The sequence below is a fragment of the Sebastes fasciatus genome, chromosome 18 (assembly GCF_043250625.1).
Source record: "Sebastes fasciatus isolate fSebFas1 chromosome 18, fSebFas1.pri, whole genome shotgun sequence".
NCBI lineage: Eukaryota > Metazoa > Chordata > Actinopteri > Perciformes > Sebastidae > Sebastes > Sebastes fasciatus.
The window spans coordinates 16154220-16170555 of NC_133812.1; the positions used below are offsets into that span (position 1 = coordinate 16154220).

At 39.5% G+C, this 16336-nt stretch overlaps 1 protein-coding gene across 1 annotated transcript in view; it reads right to left on the reverse strand.

Annotated features, from left to right (window-relative positions):
• LOC141756347 (potassium channel subfamily K member 2-like) overlaps positions 1 to 16135 on the reverse strand; it is a 30611-nt gene extending 14476 nt beyond the window's left edge. Inside the window, exons 1-3 of the mRNA XM_074616005.1 lie at positions 15727 to 16135; positions 13726 to 14054; positions 4394 to 4511 (exon numbers count right to left, since the gene is read on the reverse strand). Coding sequence (XP_074472106.1) covers positions 4394 to 4511; positions 13726 to 14054; position 15727 — 448 coding nt within the window. The 5' untranslated portion in view covers positions 15728 to 16135. The remainder of the gene's footprint in view (positions 1 to 4393; positions 4512 to 13725; positions 14055 to 15726) is intronic.
• Positions 16136 to 16336: the final 201 nt, after the last annotated feature.

Below are 16336 nucleotides of genomic sequence, written 5' to 3' on the forward strand. Positions count from 1 at the left end.
CTAATTTGAAGCTGCAATCACTTGTTTTTTTATTTAATATACTGAATTAAACAGATTTGTTCTTGTTTATATTCTCACCTCGTCTTTGAATGCTATCACAATGGTAGAGGTGAAAAGCAAAAACACTTCGCAAGCTCAAAGAGTTATTGTCATTCACTAGGATTCAGAGAAAATTGACAAACTAGCAAAACATTTCAGCACTTAAAAGTTGTTAAAAATGTTAGAAATTGATGAAATGTGTAGATTTATATGTAATATGTATTTTAAAACATGGCTTTCAGCAGTTAGATGACATTTATTTGATTAAAATGTTTGACTTTTTTCTAATTTAGAACACGTTATGCTCACTTTTCTCATACAGGGATTAAATCGAAGGTTAAACACCAAATTCAGTTAAACACCAATAACTCATTCAATTAGTTTCACGCTTTACTTCATGAATAACACATTAAACTTCATATTTCCACTTTATAATGACCTAAAGCCTCGAATCGGACAACCCATTTATCACTGTCAGTGCATCCGTGACACTACTGACTCGGTTATGTAATGATCACATACAGCGACGTGTCACGGTCTGCCTCTTGAAGGAACGAATGCGATTGCAGTGGACAATAAAAGCTTAATGACTTCCTTCTAAATTCATTAAGTGATGCCAGGAGAGAAATCGGCAGCACGACATTTAACGGAGTGACTTAATTAGCTTCTGTCAAAGACACGCACGGTTGCTTTTGTTGCTTTGTGGATCATTTAATTGCAATGAAACCCTGTTGTGGTGGGGTTTAGGTGGCATTAAAGTAAGCTGATTGGGGAAACAATGTCTCATTGTTATCCCTATATGTATATTCATATTTCCCATTCAGAATCAGAGTAAAGAAAAGGATGTCTTTTCATGGTGCTCGCTGTGGTTTCATGTAGTTAGCTGGATGATTCACCTGTCTGTGTTCTCTCTGCAGGTGATCTTTAGAGCAACTGGGAACACCTGAAGGGTGCGTTTATGCACCTTTTCAACACCCACATCTTCCACTTATGCACAGCACACACACTACTGACTTCACTGATACCCACACACCATACTTTAATTACTTTATGAATCTTTAATTTGTTAAATAAAGCTTCTTTTGTTAAATGTTCATATCTCCCTTTTTGTTCTGGCCACCTGAGTCAGGATGTAACAGTGCTGTGCATCACATAAAATGTTACCAGGACACTTGAGCTCCACCAAACAATTGTTACTGCACCTCTTTTACTCCCAGGAGAAGGGAGGAAGTTCATTTCCTCGATAAAGTATATAGATGAAAATAAGTGTGCCTCAATACTGCCATCCAATTAAAGATCGCTGTATAAACAAATCAATATGTGTGGACATGAATTCTTGCTCATCCACTTGAAAAACTTGACAAACTGTAATGTCTGTTATTCATAGGCTGGTCACTGACAAAGAAATTACACACTTCAGGAAAAGCTTCTCTGAGCAGCAGCGGCCGCAGAACACTTTGTACCAATCAGGCAAAATTATGAGGATTTGCACCAACTGCTGTTTACACCATCACGCATCATAGATGATACACACATAACACCACCTGGGAGGTTTCTGCAGCAAAATCAGAGCTGTGAAAACTCAAGTACTCCGCCAAGTACCTTCACCTCGGAACCTTTTCTGGATATTTGAGTTTTCAAAAAAAGCAAACAGATCTATGCGCTCAAAACTAAATTAAACCCACCGAGCTCTCATTTTCTCTGCTAGAGCAGTCAGACTATACTGTGCCTCATTTCATGAGAAAACATCGCCAAGTCAAACATCAGTAAATCTGTCCTTTGTAAAGAGCAAGCTCGACTAAATCGCTGCAGCGCCTGAGTGAAAAACAGAAAGTCAACACATTCGGTGTAAGGTGAGCAAAGGGAAAACCCACAGTGAAGCTTTCACTCTACGCGTTGTTACCTTTTAATCTGATACAAAAGCACACATATTTTCCAACCAGAAGGCAGAGTCAAGTTGTTGAAATGCTCGTAACATTTTCTGATTGAAAAATGAGCTTCGACAGTTGACATGAAATGCAACAGGCCACTGTTGGCCACCAAACAGACAGTTTTGGCAACTTTGGTGAGCAGAGGTACGAGCACAAGCCCGGTGTAGTGCAGCAAAATGTGGAAAAAAGGGGGTTGGAGGCGGGTTTGTGTTAGCAGTTTGCAAGTGCAATTCCATGCCAAAATATTCATCAATTTGCATACACGTGATGACCATTAATCTGGAAAACAAGCAAAGTCAATTTATTCCAATTCAAGGTACTCTCTGATTGGAGAATGAGCTCTGACAGGATGCTGGAGATGTGAAAAGGAGCCCAACAGCCCACTGAACAGATGCACTGATCTGTCAAGGTCCGTCTGGAGGAGCAAGAAGAGCTGTCAGACTGTGTGTGTGTGTGTGTGTGTGTGTGTGTGTGTGTGTGTGTGTGTTCCCACCTTCAGGGACACATTTCAGACTAAAGGCCAGTTAATTGGGCACAGCTTGACAAATTGGGGGAAAAGTTTGGGGTGAGTGGTTAAGGTTAGGGTTAGGTAAGTAGTGGTTATGGTTAAACCTGCAGTAGGCAGTATATTTTGGTATCATTGAGCAAAAATTCCATAATAACCTTTCAGCATATTGTAATTCAAGTGCTCTGAGAGATAATAACTAGACGGGAGACTTTGGCCAATCACAGGTCATTTCAGAGAGAGAGAGCGTTCCTATTGGCTGTGCTCCGGCTGATGGGCGGTGCTTGGTATTTTCTCAACTGATCTCAACATGACTGCCGGGTCACAAACTTTCTCATTTTACAGCTAAACAGTACACTACAAGATGCTTCTGAAAACATTTGAGGCGAAAAATAGACATTACAGTAACAGAATCTTGATTCATATTTGATCAGCGCTGCCTAGTTTGACCGTTTGATCGGAGTTTGTGAGTGACTGACAGCTGCTCAGAGACGGCAGACTCCAGATCAGCTCTGATTGGTTGTTTTCCTCCGGTCTGTGAAATCCTGCAGATGCCAGTAAGAGCACCGGAGGACATCGGAGGACATAGAGGAACATGATTTTTTATTTCAGATTACCTGTCTCATGCACTAATGTCAGGATATAGCAACTGTTTTATAAAATAACTTTTTTTAATCATATTTGCTCCAATTCTACCCAGTGTAGCTTCAAGGTTAGGGTAAGTCTCCATGAAACGAATGTAGGTCTATGTAATGTCCCCAAAAGTGACACAAATAAGCATGTGTGTGTGAGAGGTGTTGATTAGTAAGCTCTTCCAGCTGGAGGTGACAGAGAACGAGCTACAGGCTGATAGAGTCGGCAGCTCCCAGATTATAGTAACTGAGAGCAAATGAACACAGGCCCTTAAACTTCCTATTCTTGTGTAAGTGTCAGATCAGTTGAAGCTCTTTAGGTTACAGTTCCTGTTCAGTGAATCGGTTCATGAGGAAAAAAAGTCCCCATTGTCTCCAGCAGGCACGTATTAACTTTCTGATATATTGTTCTGATATAAAGTCGCAGACTTCATTTCTGTTTTTGTGAATTAATAGGAGATTGCAGAGAAGAGCACTTGTGAATGAGGTGTGTAATTTATAAACTGCATGCCTCACTGTGTGGAAGTCACTGGGATCATTCATTTATGTGTAAGGCAACATCACGCTTGACTTAAACATTGCTTTCCTAACTGTGTAAAGCAAAATGTGACAAATGAAAACATAGATATGAATTTACTGAATTGTTATTTTTTATTGAAATAATAAATCGTACACCAGCAACTTGGTAAAAATCTTCAAAATTACCAGGAATTACAATTCAGATGTAAACCTTTTTAATGCAGTAACAAATTGGTCAAAACTGACACAGGAATTCAAATCCAGTATATAATGTATATAGTATATAAACATAGAAATGAATGTATCTGTCCCATTGTCAGCGATATCCAATCCAGCTAAATGAGTCAGTATCTGCTCGATATCCGATCTGGTATCGGTGCATCCCTAGTTTCAATTGCTAGTAGAAAACTATTTTTTTTCTTTTTTGCTGATGTTAGAGTTTAGTTTTTAGGACAATGTGTAAACTTAGAGAGTGTGGCCAATACATCTTTGAAATTTTGGTGTCTAGTCCGGGTGCAATGATCTAGAAAAGGAGTTGATGTATTTTTGCTATGCAACTGCAATTTCATGCTGAAATGGTCATCAAAATTGTATTTAGCCTCTGATGGCTCTGTGATAGATGGACCGCGCTTATAAAGCCAAAATTTTTTTCGACAATTTGAAAAGTAAATGTAATTTTGTATGCATTTTCAAAGCATTGCATTCAACGTGTCAGGAGCCTCTTACAAAAGAGAGAAGAACGAGGACTAAGTTGTGACTTTTCTTACCGATAGTGGTGATAACAGTCCCAGCAAAGAAAAAGGAGGAACTGATGTCCCAGAGGCTTGTCCCATTGGATGCATTTCCTGAAGGGTTCACGCCTGCTCGGACTGCTGAAACCACTTGCTGGGGAGGAAAGTAAAAGAAAAAGTTAGCACATAATGCGCAGTCTCCCAGTGGGAGTGTGGTACGAGGTGAGCTGAGGAACATCAGAAGATTAGTGGCGTGCATCAGTTTTCTTTGGGAATATATGACAGCCAAGATAAGCATCCAAGCTTAAAACCCAATTAAGAGTTACGAGAAACAATAAGAGGCATCTGTCACCTTCATTAATGCATAAGAAAGGTTTAAATATTAAACACATGTACTCTGTGCTGTCACAGTCACAGAGTGTGTAGCTATGATGTGATACCAGCTGCGTGCCCGTTAGTCTTGCCCAGGTTGACTATGAGCGTGCCCTTTAGACAACAGCCGGTTTGTTGGCTACAGGAAACAGATCAGCCATGTGTTTTCCCACTCAGTGCTGTACTCGCATGACAGGAGACATGAGGAGAGTGAAGCCACCAGCTGGAGGGAAAACACACCACTGCACGACTTTTCACACCCACGATCACCTAAACATAGATGTGAGGAGCAGTGAAGCGCGGAGACACGCACTGAAAGATGTGCATCCACACTACAGATATAGGTAGTGTGTATCATAGACTGTATGTGGTTAAACAGTGTGTTGATATGCACCCACCTAATTAGTCTTGCTAATTTGCCTACTACCTAGAGTGATAAATGAGCATTACTTACAAAGCCACAAGTACATCATCAACTAACTACATTAATTTGTGGATCACGGGTTATGTAAAAAAAAAACTGTATGCAACCAGCACATCTACTGTATTTCCCCACTGTGAGGAAGCCACTCCTGGAAGCTACTATATCAGCATTTAGGCTAACTTTAGCAGCTCAGTCCTGCTCAGTGGGCAACCTCTGGGTCTGGAAAGTGAAGCCAATGTGGAAGTGCCTTAAACTTGCATTCTTTCTAATATCCAGCAGGGGGCGACTCCTCTGGTTGCATAAAAGAAGTCTGATTGTATAGAAGTCTATGAGAAAATGACCCTACTTCTCACTTGATTTATTACCTCAGTAAACATTGTAAACATGAGTTTATGGTCTCAATCACTAGTTTCAAGTCTTCTTCAATACAGCATGATGTTCATTTAGTAAATTATGGTTCCATTTAGAGTCAAATAGACTATAAAGCAGGGTATGCTTTAGGGCGGGGCTACCTTATGATTGACAGGTCGCTACCACGGCGTTGACCGGTCTGGGTGTTGTTATATTATATGTAATTATAACATTTTGGTTGCCTAAAAATGTCTTATTCAGCATTCTGTTGTACTTAGCTCCACCCTCTCGTGTCACTTCTGGTTGCCAAAAACCAGGATGGCGACGGCCAAAACGCCAAACTCGAGGCTTGAAAACGGCAGTCCACAAACCAATGGCTGACGTCATGGTGACTACGTCCACTTCTTATACACAGTCTATGAGCTGGTCTCAACTTTTTTCAGCGCTCAAATGACGCTGTGATGAGTCAACTAATCATATGTTTTTGTCTCTCCCTGTTCCGTTCCATCTAAAAAAAATGCTGTTAGCCAGTCCCCAGCGCTATTTGACGACATAACTACGTCAACAAGCGTTTGAGCAACACTACAATGCCGGCATACGCTCATAGTGTGAAAGTAGCAAGACTGCCCCCCATTATTATTGTAAATTATTATCTGCTGTGCTAGAATGGACAGTTTAACAGGGTGTGAGGCTTAGCAAACTGTCAATTCCTTTGACTGCTGGATTAAACTGATCTCATCAGTTTTTCAGCAGTTCCCTGCAGTGAAACAAAAGGTTTCTTGGCCCAAGTGGTTTCTCAAGATACTGAATCATTACTGAGACAAAAGTAAGAGAAAATCTTTGAGACCTTCGGGAAACAGCAGTCACTGCTTCAGAGCCGATGCTAATAAATCCCAGAAGAACACTCTACTGGACTAAAGCTTTCATTCCACTCTGTGTAGCCTATGTGGGATTTATGACAATCGAGAGCAAGAAAATGATTTAGTAAGTGGTGTACCTCAATAAATGTTAGACTAGTGGGGGAGTAGCTCTTTTTGATGATCTCCATTATTTGTATTTAATATTAATAAACCTTCAGGAACAGAGCGGTAATGCTACAATAATCATGTGCAGCATATAACGCTGCCCGCATCCCCTCTGAAGTAGCACTGTCAGCTTTTTCGGCACATGCACAGGGGTCACTGCAATGCCAGGATGTTACGATTCATCATCCTTATGGAAACCAAGAGAGCTTTCATTAACCTACGACTGTTGAGTGTGAAAAGGCAGTGAAGATCGAGTGTGTGAGGGCTGAAATGGATGAATAATTGATGGGAAAGTGAGGGAACAGGCACTAATGTAACCACACAAGAGTTAACATGACATGCTGGGTCAGAGGGTGGAGAGATATGGACTGATGGCAACGCAAGTACTGTGATGTAGTTTTATTTTGAGGCTTAAAAGGAACTGTGTATTGATTATCCACACAAGCTGACAAGCACAAAGGCACAAATAACAGCAGGTTTGGTTCACTCAAATAAAAAAAAAAACGATTTTGCACTTCACTATTTGCCAACGTTAAGTGCCAATGCAGGAAATAGTGTGTACTAGATATAGCGACGTAGAAAGTAAGAGTGTGGAGTTTGCATCCTGTCACAAACCTGAAACTATCCTTTATCTTTATCTTGGGCTGCAACTAACAATTTTTCACTGTCGATTAATCTGTCCGTTATTTCCTCGATTAATCCATTAGTTGTTTGGTCTATGAAATGACAGAAAATGGTGAAAAATGTCTATCAGTGTTTCCCAAAGCCCCAGATGACGTCCTCAAATGTCTTTTTTTTTGTCCACAACTCAAAGATATTCACTTTACTGTCATAGACGAGTAAAGAAACCAGAAAATATTCACATTTAATGCGAAAGGTGTCCCTTGTATTGAGGAACTCACAGAAAATAATCATCCGACGCTGCAGGTCCCGTCAGATCTACGGAATATTTTAGCTTCTTTCAGCTCGTTGTTTTGGTTTTACGGCCTGCAGCTTTACTGTTTTGGTTCACTCTCACCGTTCTCATCGCAGCAGACAGCTGATTGATGATCGCACTGTACACAACCTGCCCATCACCACACAGCAGACAGTCAACATTAGCAACTAGCTGGTGAACACAGTGGAGGAAGAGTTGGTTCACCATATCAGCTTTATAAGGTCATAGGCGATAGGTGATAGTAATATATTAACTTTGTGTTTACTGTTTCTTTCTCTGCTGTGGGAAGTGGGGAAAAACCCGAACTAAACTAAAACTAAACTAAAAAAACTACAAAAACAATGGATGCATTTTAAAAACGCACTGGTGTGGCAAACATTTGACAGTAGCTACTAGCTTTTAAGGACAAAAAATCTACCCAGAATGAAACAGCCAAAAGAGAAAATGTAATCAACAATGACCATAAAGTACAAAGGTGAACACATCATCAGTTCAGTGTTTTTATCGCTTCCTTCTCCATATCATTTCCAAACACAACAAAGAGATGGTTCAAAGATAAAATTCGGAAACCGTACCTCCACTGTGCTTCTAAAAAACACCATTTAGTGAATAACCCAATCAGATAGGCTTGGCTCAGTCAGCCCCTTTGTTTCCCATCCAAAGCGGCCACATTAATTCACGGTTTTGGCCAACGAACCACGGCCATGGGAAATGATAAGATAGGATAATGTGTAGACCACACACTGACAGTTTCCAAGCTGAGCCAAACAGCCAGGAGAGATTGGATCGTCTGAGCTTTTTGACATCACTCACTTTTTTAATTACTCCCTTTGAGAGCACATCTCTCCTCGATCCTCTGCTGACTGGCTTTTGATCAGTGGGAGCCTACAAAGGTGTGTGTGTGTGTGTGTGTGTGTGTGTGTGTGTGTGTGTGTGTGTATACATAATTAAATAAAAATGAGTGGGGGACACCTGTATCGAAGCCATTTATCAATAAATCATCAAAAGAGAAAGAGTTGCTCTCGAGGCTGCTGAAGTCGTGAGGCTATTGTCTAATGAGCAAAGCTGTTTACTCGGACTGTTGTCTAGTAAAAGCACAACAGCAAAATCTGTTTTAGGTATGTTATTTACTGTAGAAAGTGGCACACAATTAGCCTTAAAGCATTGGGAAAAGATTAAAGTGCTCTTAAATGCCTCCTACAGGCAAATTGCCCAGTTTTTCGTAAGCTTAAATTCTTGTTCCAATAATTAATTCGGTTCATTTTGCAGTTTGTTTTTCTGAGGTCCAGGGACTAAGTAGTTTGTTTTTGTAAAATACAATGAGTACAGACTGATTCAGTGGAAAGGCCAGTGACAGAGGGAGTCATAATTTGCCTGAAAACAAACATTAAATGTTCTGAAAAAACATTTTTGAGGACAGAGGACAGTTTGCCCTCAATTGACTTTTGGCTTTTCTGAGACAGAAGCCTGAGAGGGATCATGAATGTTAGAGTAGGGGTCTTAGAGTAAGGGAGACATGGTTGATGGCAAAGGTAAGCAACATCCTTCAGCTAATAGTAGTAGCCTACAACAGAGGTTTATCTAATTTCTAGTGATCTGCTGCCTGGACAAGTGAAAGATCTTCCAAAAATTTTCGAACAGAAAATGTGTTGTGTTTGTTGATGGTTCTTACTTCCTCTGAAGCATCGTCTATGTACCTGGGGTGCCTCAGGGATCCATTCTAGGACCAATTATATTTTCTTTCTTTATTAACTCCCTTTGGGCCACATTATCAAACAGCATGATACATCATTCCTGTACTGTGCTGCTGTACTTGTCCTACAAAGCATGAAATAGTGGCTGCTGTCCGTGGTGCTGATCAGAGGCTGGTGTGCAGGACGGGAGTTGCTGACATAGCAATAGTCTGCTTTGCAATTGTCGGGAATGGTTGTGTGTGTGATCACGAGTGTCTGCTTGATTTTTAAGGGTGAGTTCCCCAGAAAGAAAATTGCACTGGGGCCAATTACAACCATGTTACACGGATGTTTGTGTACTCCTATCCATTATTTTCACTCCTGCTGTTTTATGTGTGTTTTCTATTTATTGACTGTGATCTTGTATTTGATCGCTCTCCGGTTTTCTTTTATTTGTCCTTGTTTGTGACACACTTTGTAACGGTTGTTTTTCAAATGTGCTATATAAATCAAGTTAATATCATTATAAAAGTGTACAAAATTTCATGACAATCCATCCAATAGCTATTAAGATATGTCAGTCGGGACCAAAGTGACGCTGCTAGCGTGGCCATATGGTGGGGCAGTAAACAAAGAGCACTTGACTTTCTAAACTAAAAGAATCAAACTGCTGCTGCTTTCATTATTTCTACTGCCTCCAACCTATATGATCTCTGCCAAGTTATGTTTTCCTTACTATCCAAAAGCGACAGTAACAATTATGGTGACTGTGGTTTTCCAACTAATGGGCTACCATGGGTGAGGAAAAATAACAAACGTATGACCAGCATTAACACATACTTGAAGTATCATTTGCTTTTACGTATCGAGTAGCTGCTTCTTTGTTTTTTATCACTGTACGTGTATGTTAAAGGTAACATAAATAAGAGTTGGATGGATTCAGGAGCCCACTGCCCTCCTTCGTCCAGGGCTCCACATTCATTAATCTACTCCTGACACAAGATCATTATCTAACAGTCAATCTGATAGATGAAGATCTCAGGACAGAACGCCTCATAACCATCTTTGAATATTAGATCAGCATCTTAAAGCCAAATAAGTGCCATCTGTTACCAGCCCTCCTTAATCGAAAACAGCCTCATTTGCATACAAGTGATTGGTAAACAGCTTGGGTCAGTTTTAATATGTAAATGTCACCGAATGCCAACACAGTTGGACAACAGTTCCTGAACTAAAAGAGATTCGGCATCAGCTAGATAACAATGAAACTACCTGCTTCTTGTTCAAGCATGACTGAAAAACCTAATTCATAAATAGTTCATATTTAACAAGCCACTTTATATCTCCCATAGCAAACCAGAAGACGGAGAAATGTATACATAATTTAGAAATAATACATTCTATTCTGTGTAACGGTGAATATGCATGAACGACATTTGAACTGCAGCCCAGAGATGCAACAGTGAGAAAAAAATAATTCATACAGTGTCTCGTTATACCTGGAAAAATTTCGCATAATTACAAGAGGACGTCTGTCATTAAAACTAGAAAGCTTGCTCATTACAGTGAGGACTTTTTTCATCATACAACTTTATCAGAAACGACACCGCTCTGCCATAAAGAATAATGCAACATCTTGACGTGATTAAAGGAGCTCTACTGTAGCCTGAGAGTTGACAAAAACCCACATACAGACTCGCTTATTAATGAAAATCCCATGCAACTCTATATTGGCTAACAACAGCAATATCATTGTGTGTTTTTAGTGCTAAAAGGAAATGTTTCAGGGACGTGGGTTTATTCAAATGCTCACACTCCTACAATGACAATACTGGTGCCTTCAAATGAAAGTCGTGAGCTTGAGTTTACAACATGGGAAGTCGTGTACACAATATGCAAAATAAGCATTTTGTATTTCTTGGATGTCCCTTGTGAGCTTGGAGGACGTTTTAGTGGGAAAGGGTCCAGCTGGGGGCCGAAACTATGAGCGCTAGACAAATCAGTTTCCCTAGGGATTAAAAGACCTTTCAGCTCTGTACATTAGAGGAGAAAATCATCACCCACTAGTCCAATAGGCCGGCGGCAATGCTTTTCATCAACCCTGACACGTTCGGTTCATGTGAGATCCACTTATCCATAAAGGAGGGTGGTGGAAGTCAGTGGATGTCTTTTATTAGAAGACGGCTCACTCAATGCTGATATTTATAATGCATTTTTATATGAGCTTTTTGTGATTGAAAATTAATGAATGACTCATTTCATTTAGTCTGCTTTTGTTAAAACTTGAATTCAGTTTGAGCCTTTCAGGCTTGATTTGTAGCAACATTTCTGAATTTGTTTCCAGTAAGGAGGAATCACATGAAGTGACTGTGTTACATTTTTTTGTTGGAAATTCAAAGAGCACAGTCAAAATTAGGGAGGTTGAGATGTCTTTTTTTTGTTGTTGTTGTTTTTATTAGATCCAGAACATGTAATATTATTTACCTGTACTGAGTCTAATCTGATATGTAGTCATCTTTTATTGTCTTTCTTAAATACAACTACACGGTTCATACTTTGGCTATAGTGCAGTATGTTTGAAATAGCTTTGCTTTTAGAAACTACAGGTTTATTATTTATATTTTGTATAACATTTGTAAGAACAACACATAGAAGCGTTTTCTGATCTGATGCCTCTATCCATTTTAAGATATGACAACACTATGGTTAAGGTTCGATTAGGTTTAGGCACAAAGAAATGTTTTCAAGTTTTCGTGAAAATGGGTTTTTGTGCCTAAACCTATGGCCTTATCTGGAGCCAGTGTTTGGTTTGTCCGTTCTGGGCTACTGTAGAAACATGGCTGCCGACTCCATGAAGAGGACCCGCTCCCTATGTAGATACAAACAGCTCATTCTAAGGTAACAAAAACACAACGATTCGTATTTTCAGGTGATTATACACTAAAGAAAACATACTTATTAATATTATGTTCCAATAGATCCCCCTAATTGTTACACACTGTTCCTTTAAGTTAGGAAAACATCATGGTTTGGCTTAAAACGGCTACTTTGTTAAGGTTAGGGGACCTTCGTCGTCATGGTGACATAACTAAACACGTGGTTAAGGTTAGGGAACGATCACGGTTATGTTTAATGAATGGTCAGAGAATGGTCTCTTGTGTTTAAGTCTGAAGCGCAATGTCTCGCAATCCAGTAGGATGTATAACCATGCTATGAAAAACATGGAACTTAGGTGAGATAATACAGCCGGAGGCCACAGAATAAATATATAAATGAACTACTTCATCAGTTGCTCAACCAGCTGAAAAACATATTATCCTCAGGTTAAAGCTCTGGCAGTGTTTACTCCCAATCATTGTCAATCATTGTGCCCTACCCACAATTAGTGATGTTACGTGCTGTGCCGAGGCTTCGGAGTGTGTGTCGAGTAATCCAGGAAGTTTTCCGCGATGCGTGTATCGAGGCTTGTTTCGTTTTAGACCAATGACGTCATTGATGACATCCGAAGCCTCACTGCCCGGCCGTACCGCCCACTGGTTCATGAAGTGTTTCAGATCTTCACTGGTTCAACCAATGCCGCTTTCCAGAAGTGACACAGAACACTAATATTAACCCTCCTGCAATTATTATATTATATTACACTCCACTACAATACAATTATTAACTTAGGATTGGTTTGCACACATAAGATGAATTACTCACAAAACAATTACAGTTTATTATACATGTATCTTATATACTCATAATATACTTACTAAATAGACATTTTATTAAATATGATATATATATATATATATAAATATATATATATATATATATATATATATATATATAAATTGATTACATGGTAATAGATTTTTTTTCATTGTTTATAGTCATTCCCAAAAGCCTTTACTGGCGCAAAATACAGTATATCACAGATCTGTGTTCCCAGTAGACCACAACCAGCACTGATCCCAGTAGAGCACTTACACTTACACACCAAAAACTGACAAACTGACAATAACCTGATATTTTCAGGTGGATTTTCATTTAATTCTCACTGTGCAATATCATTTTCCACTTGTGCAAATTTGTTAATAGTCTGTTTATTGCCAATACTGTATAGACTCCTATTTTTATACTTCCAATCTTTATACTTGGTTCATATTTTGTTACACTTTGTTTAGCTCTTTTTTACTGTGTTAGCTGATGCATCTTGTTTCTTGCACTATCCCCTTTGCTGCTGTACACTGCAAATGTCCCCACTGCGGGACTAATAAAGGAATATCTTATCTTATCACATGGTTAAGATCATATTTGTCTGTTTTACACTCTTTGACCACCAGGTGGTTTCGTGAGCACATGAAGCCTCGAGCAATGAACCCTTTTCCGAACCAATTTGCTGGAAAGCTTCAAAGCTTCATGAGGCTTCATCTCGCCATCACTACCCACAATCCCCAAACAAACACCAGCAAGAACCTCAGAAAAATATATATATGAGGAAATCTGTTCCCACTGTGGAGTATTTAATACATTTTGTCAGTCATCACTTGCAGAAGAGAAAAGGCTTGAATTATTAATATGAAGTTGATGCTTCTACCTACCTTAACCAAATCCTCCAGCTCGGAGGAGTTGACGCAGGCGTGCATGGCCAAGAAGTCCAGTTTTTCAGCGAGAATGGCCAGCTTCTGGGAGCTCTCGTGAGGCTGCTCCAGCGCTCTGAACACCGTCGCCCCGATGATGAGGTAAAGCACCACCAGGAAGAAGATGGCTGACACAGTTTTCCACCTCATGACAGTAGTTCGGGTGACGCACTCGTCGTCGTCGTCGTCGTCTGGAGTGTTCAGCACCACTGGATTGACTATCGAGAATGACAGGCGAGGTTTGGAGTTGTGGGTGGCAGACTTCGGGTCAAGAAGGTCAGGTGCGGCCACTGTGAGGATGGAACTGATTAATGTGGATCAATTTCTTTCCATTACAAGAGACTCCCATTGGGAATACTCATCTTAGTCTTATTTATCTGTAACATCACTCTGTTTTCCCCAAATACTGTCTTGCCAGTAAAGATTGTTTCCATAAAGGGAAAGTCTATCTATCTATCTATCTATCTATCTATCTATCTATCTATTAGATAAAGTCATAAATAGACATGTACCATATGGATCATACAATCTAATAGTAGAACGATTATTTTCCATCATCGATTATTTGGCGGTTATTTTCTCGATTAATCAATTAAACATTTGGCCTATTAAAACGTCAGAAAAAAAGTGAAGAATAACCATAGAACGTCTCCAGAGCACACCATGAAGTCTTCAAATGTCTCATTTTGTCCAACCACCTGTCCAAAAACTTACAAAAATATTCAGTTTGCAACGATAAGAAAGCAGCAAATCCTCACATCTGAGAAGCTGAAACCATTTTTCAACCACATTTCTGCAGAAAAATGTGACCCTTCAGTCACTAACTAATCGATTAATCCACTAATCGTCTCGGCTCTATATAAGAGAACGATTAATGCAAATACACTGTGAGGCGATAACCGTCTTGAGAAAGTTGGTTGAGCGCTGAACTTGACTTCAAACTTACAATATCTTCTCTACCGTCAATAAGTCAAGGATATTAAACTCATACAAAGTGTTCCAGGACAGATCTGACACCTGAACACTATTGAAAAATATTCTTTATAATAACCTTTATTATTTCCTCCACTCTAAAAGACAAATGAACTGCAGGTTTAATATACTTCAGAAGACTTAACACTCCCTCCTGTGTCTGTACTGTAAAGCCACTTTCCTCTCTTATGGTACTTTATGGCACCTGTCATTCAATGCAACTCACTTCATACCACCTGTAATTCTCCAACATTAACATTTACAGTTATATCTGGACTTAAATGCATGTATTTCCATATCTTAGCTTCCTCCTCTGAGCTGGATCTAATAAGGGGAATCTCAACTCATAATAATAGAGTATTCAAATATTACGTTTTTACATTCAGTATAATAAAGATAAATACATGTAACAGATCATCACACACTAACATAATTCTAATAGACTGTACAATATTGCCACAATGGAACAGGTTTTATCTCCTTTTTCGTTGCCTTTGGGTCCCACTGATACAAATGAATGTAGCGACTGAATGGAGGCTCATAAAATATTAAACACTCTTTGTCACAATCCAGTTTCCCCAACAGCTTGCTGAAGTAGATGCAATTACATAACCACCCCATGAGGTCTTAATAGCCAGTATTTCACAGTAAACAACTTATGGAGAGGATAACTCACTCAGTATAAGCTGAAAGCATGTCAAATAAACCCATAAATATAGAAATTATTGTACTATATTTAGTATTTAATGAATGCATTAGCATTTTTACTAATTTCTCTCGTTCTTAATTGGTTTTAAATGCAGAAATATTGGTGCATTTATAATAAAAAGCTACTTTATGATAAAAAAGTAGCATAAAGGGGGTAAAATATGAATAATATTGTGATATTTAACTGCAATTAAACAACACAGAAACATACATTTCTTTCATTTATCATCACTCTCTGAAGGTGCACAGTCATGCATTTCATAGTTGTTATAGCGCACTTACTTCTCTACCATCTCGTCTCTCTTTGTTTCCTCATCGACGGATCTTTTTCTCCAAGAAAGCGCAAATAATGCTCTCCTGTTAGTGTCGCTTTTTAGCCTCCGCTGCTCCCACCGCCGAGGGACGTGGCTCTTCTCCACATGGCTCCTTCCACTCCTTCTCCTTTTTTCCTTCAGCGAGCTGCTGCGCTTTTTATTCCCTCTCCACTTTGTACAATCTCCGGAGAAAATACATCCAGGACATCGCGTTCCCTGCAGAAGATGCGCTAGGAGGATGGAGCGTCAAAGGAACGATTCGCTTCCAAGAAATCCACGCTGGTGTTTGGAGACATTGTTGCACCTTTTGGATTGTACCGGTCAGAGGATGGATTCACCAGTGTGATGCTGCACTCCCACTGCTCTATGGTCAGTGTGCGCTCCTCCTGCTGTAACAACAGAAGAGGACCTGCACGCTGTCCAACACTTCACAGGCTGCTTCCCATGCTGCAAAATCTCATACTTACAGTGGATGAACACACTGCAAAAAAGGATTTTTAAGAAAGTAAAAAAAAGCCTTGTTTCTAGGAAATCTTTCTTATTTTTTTGCCTAAAAGGAAAAATAATCTTGACAAGCA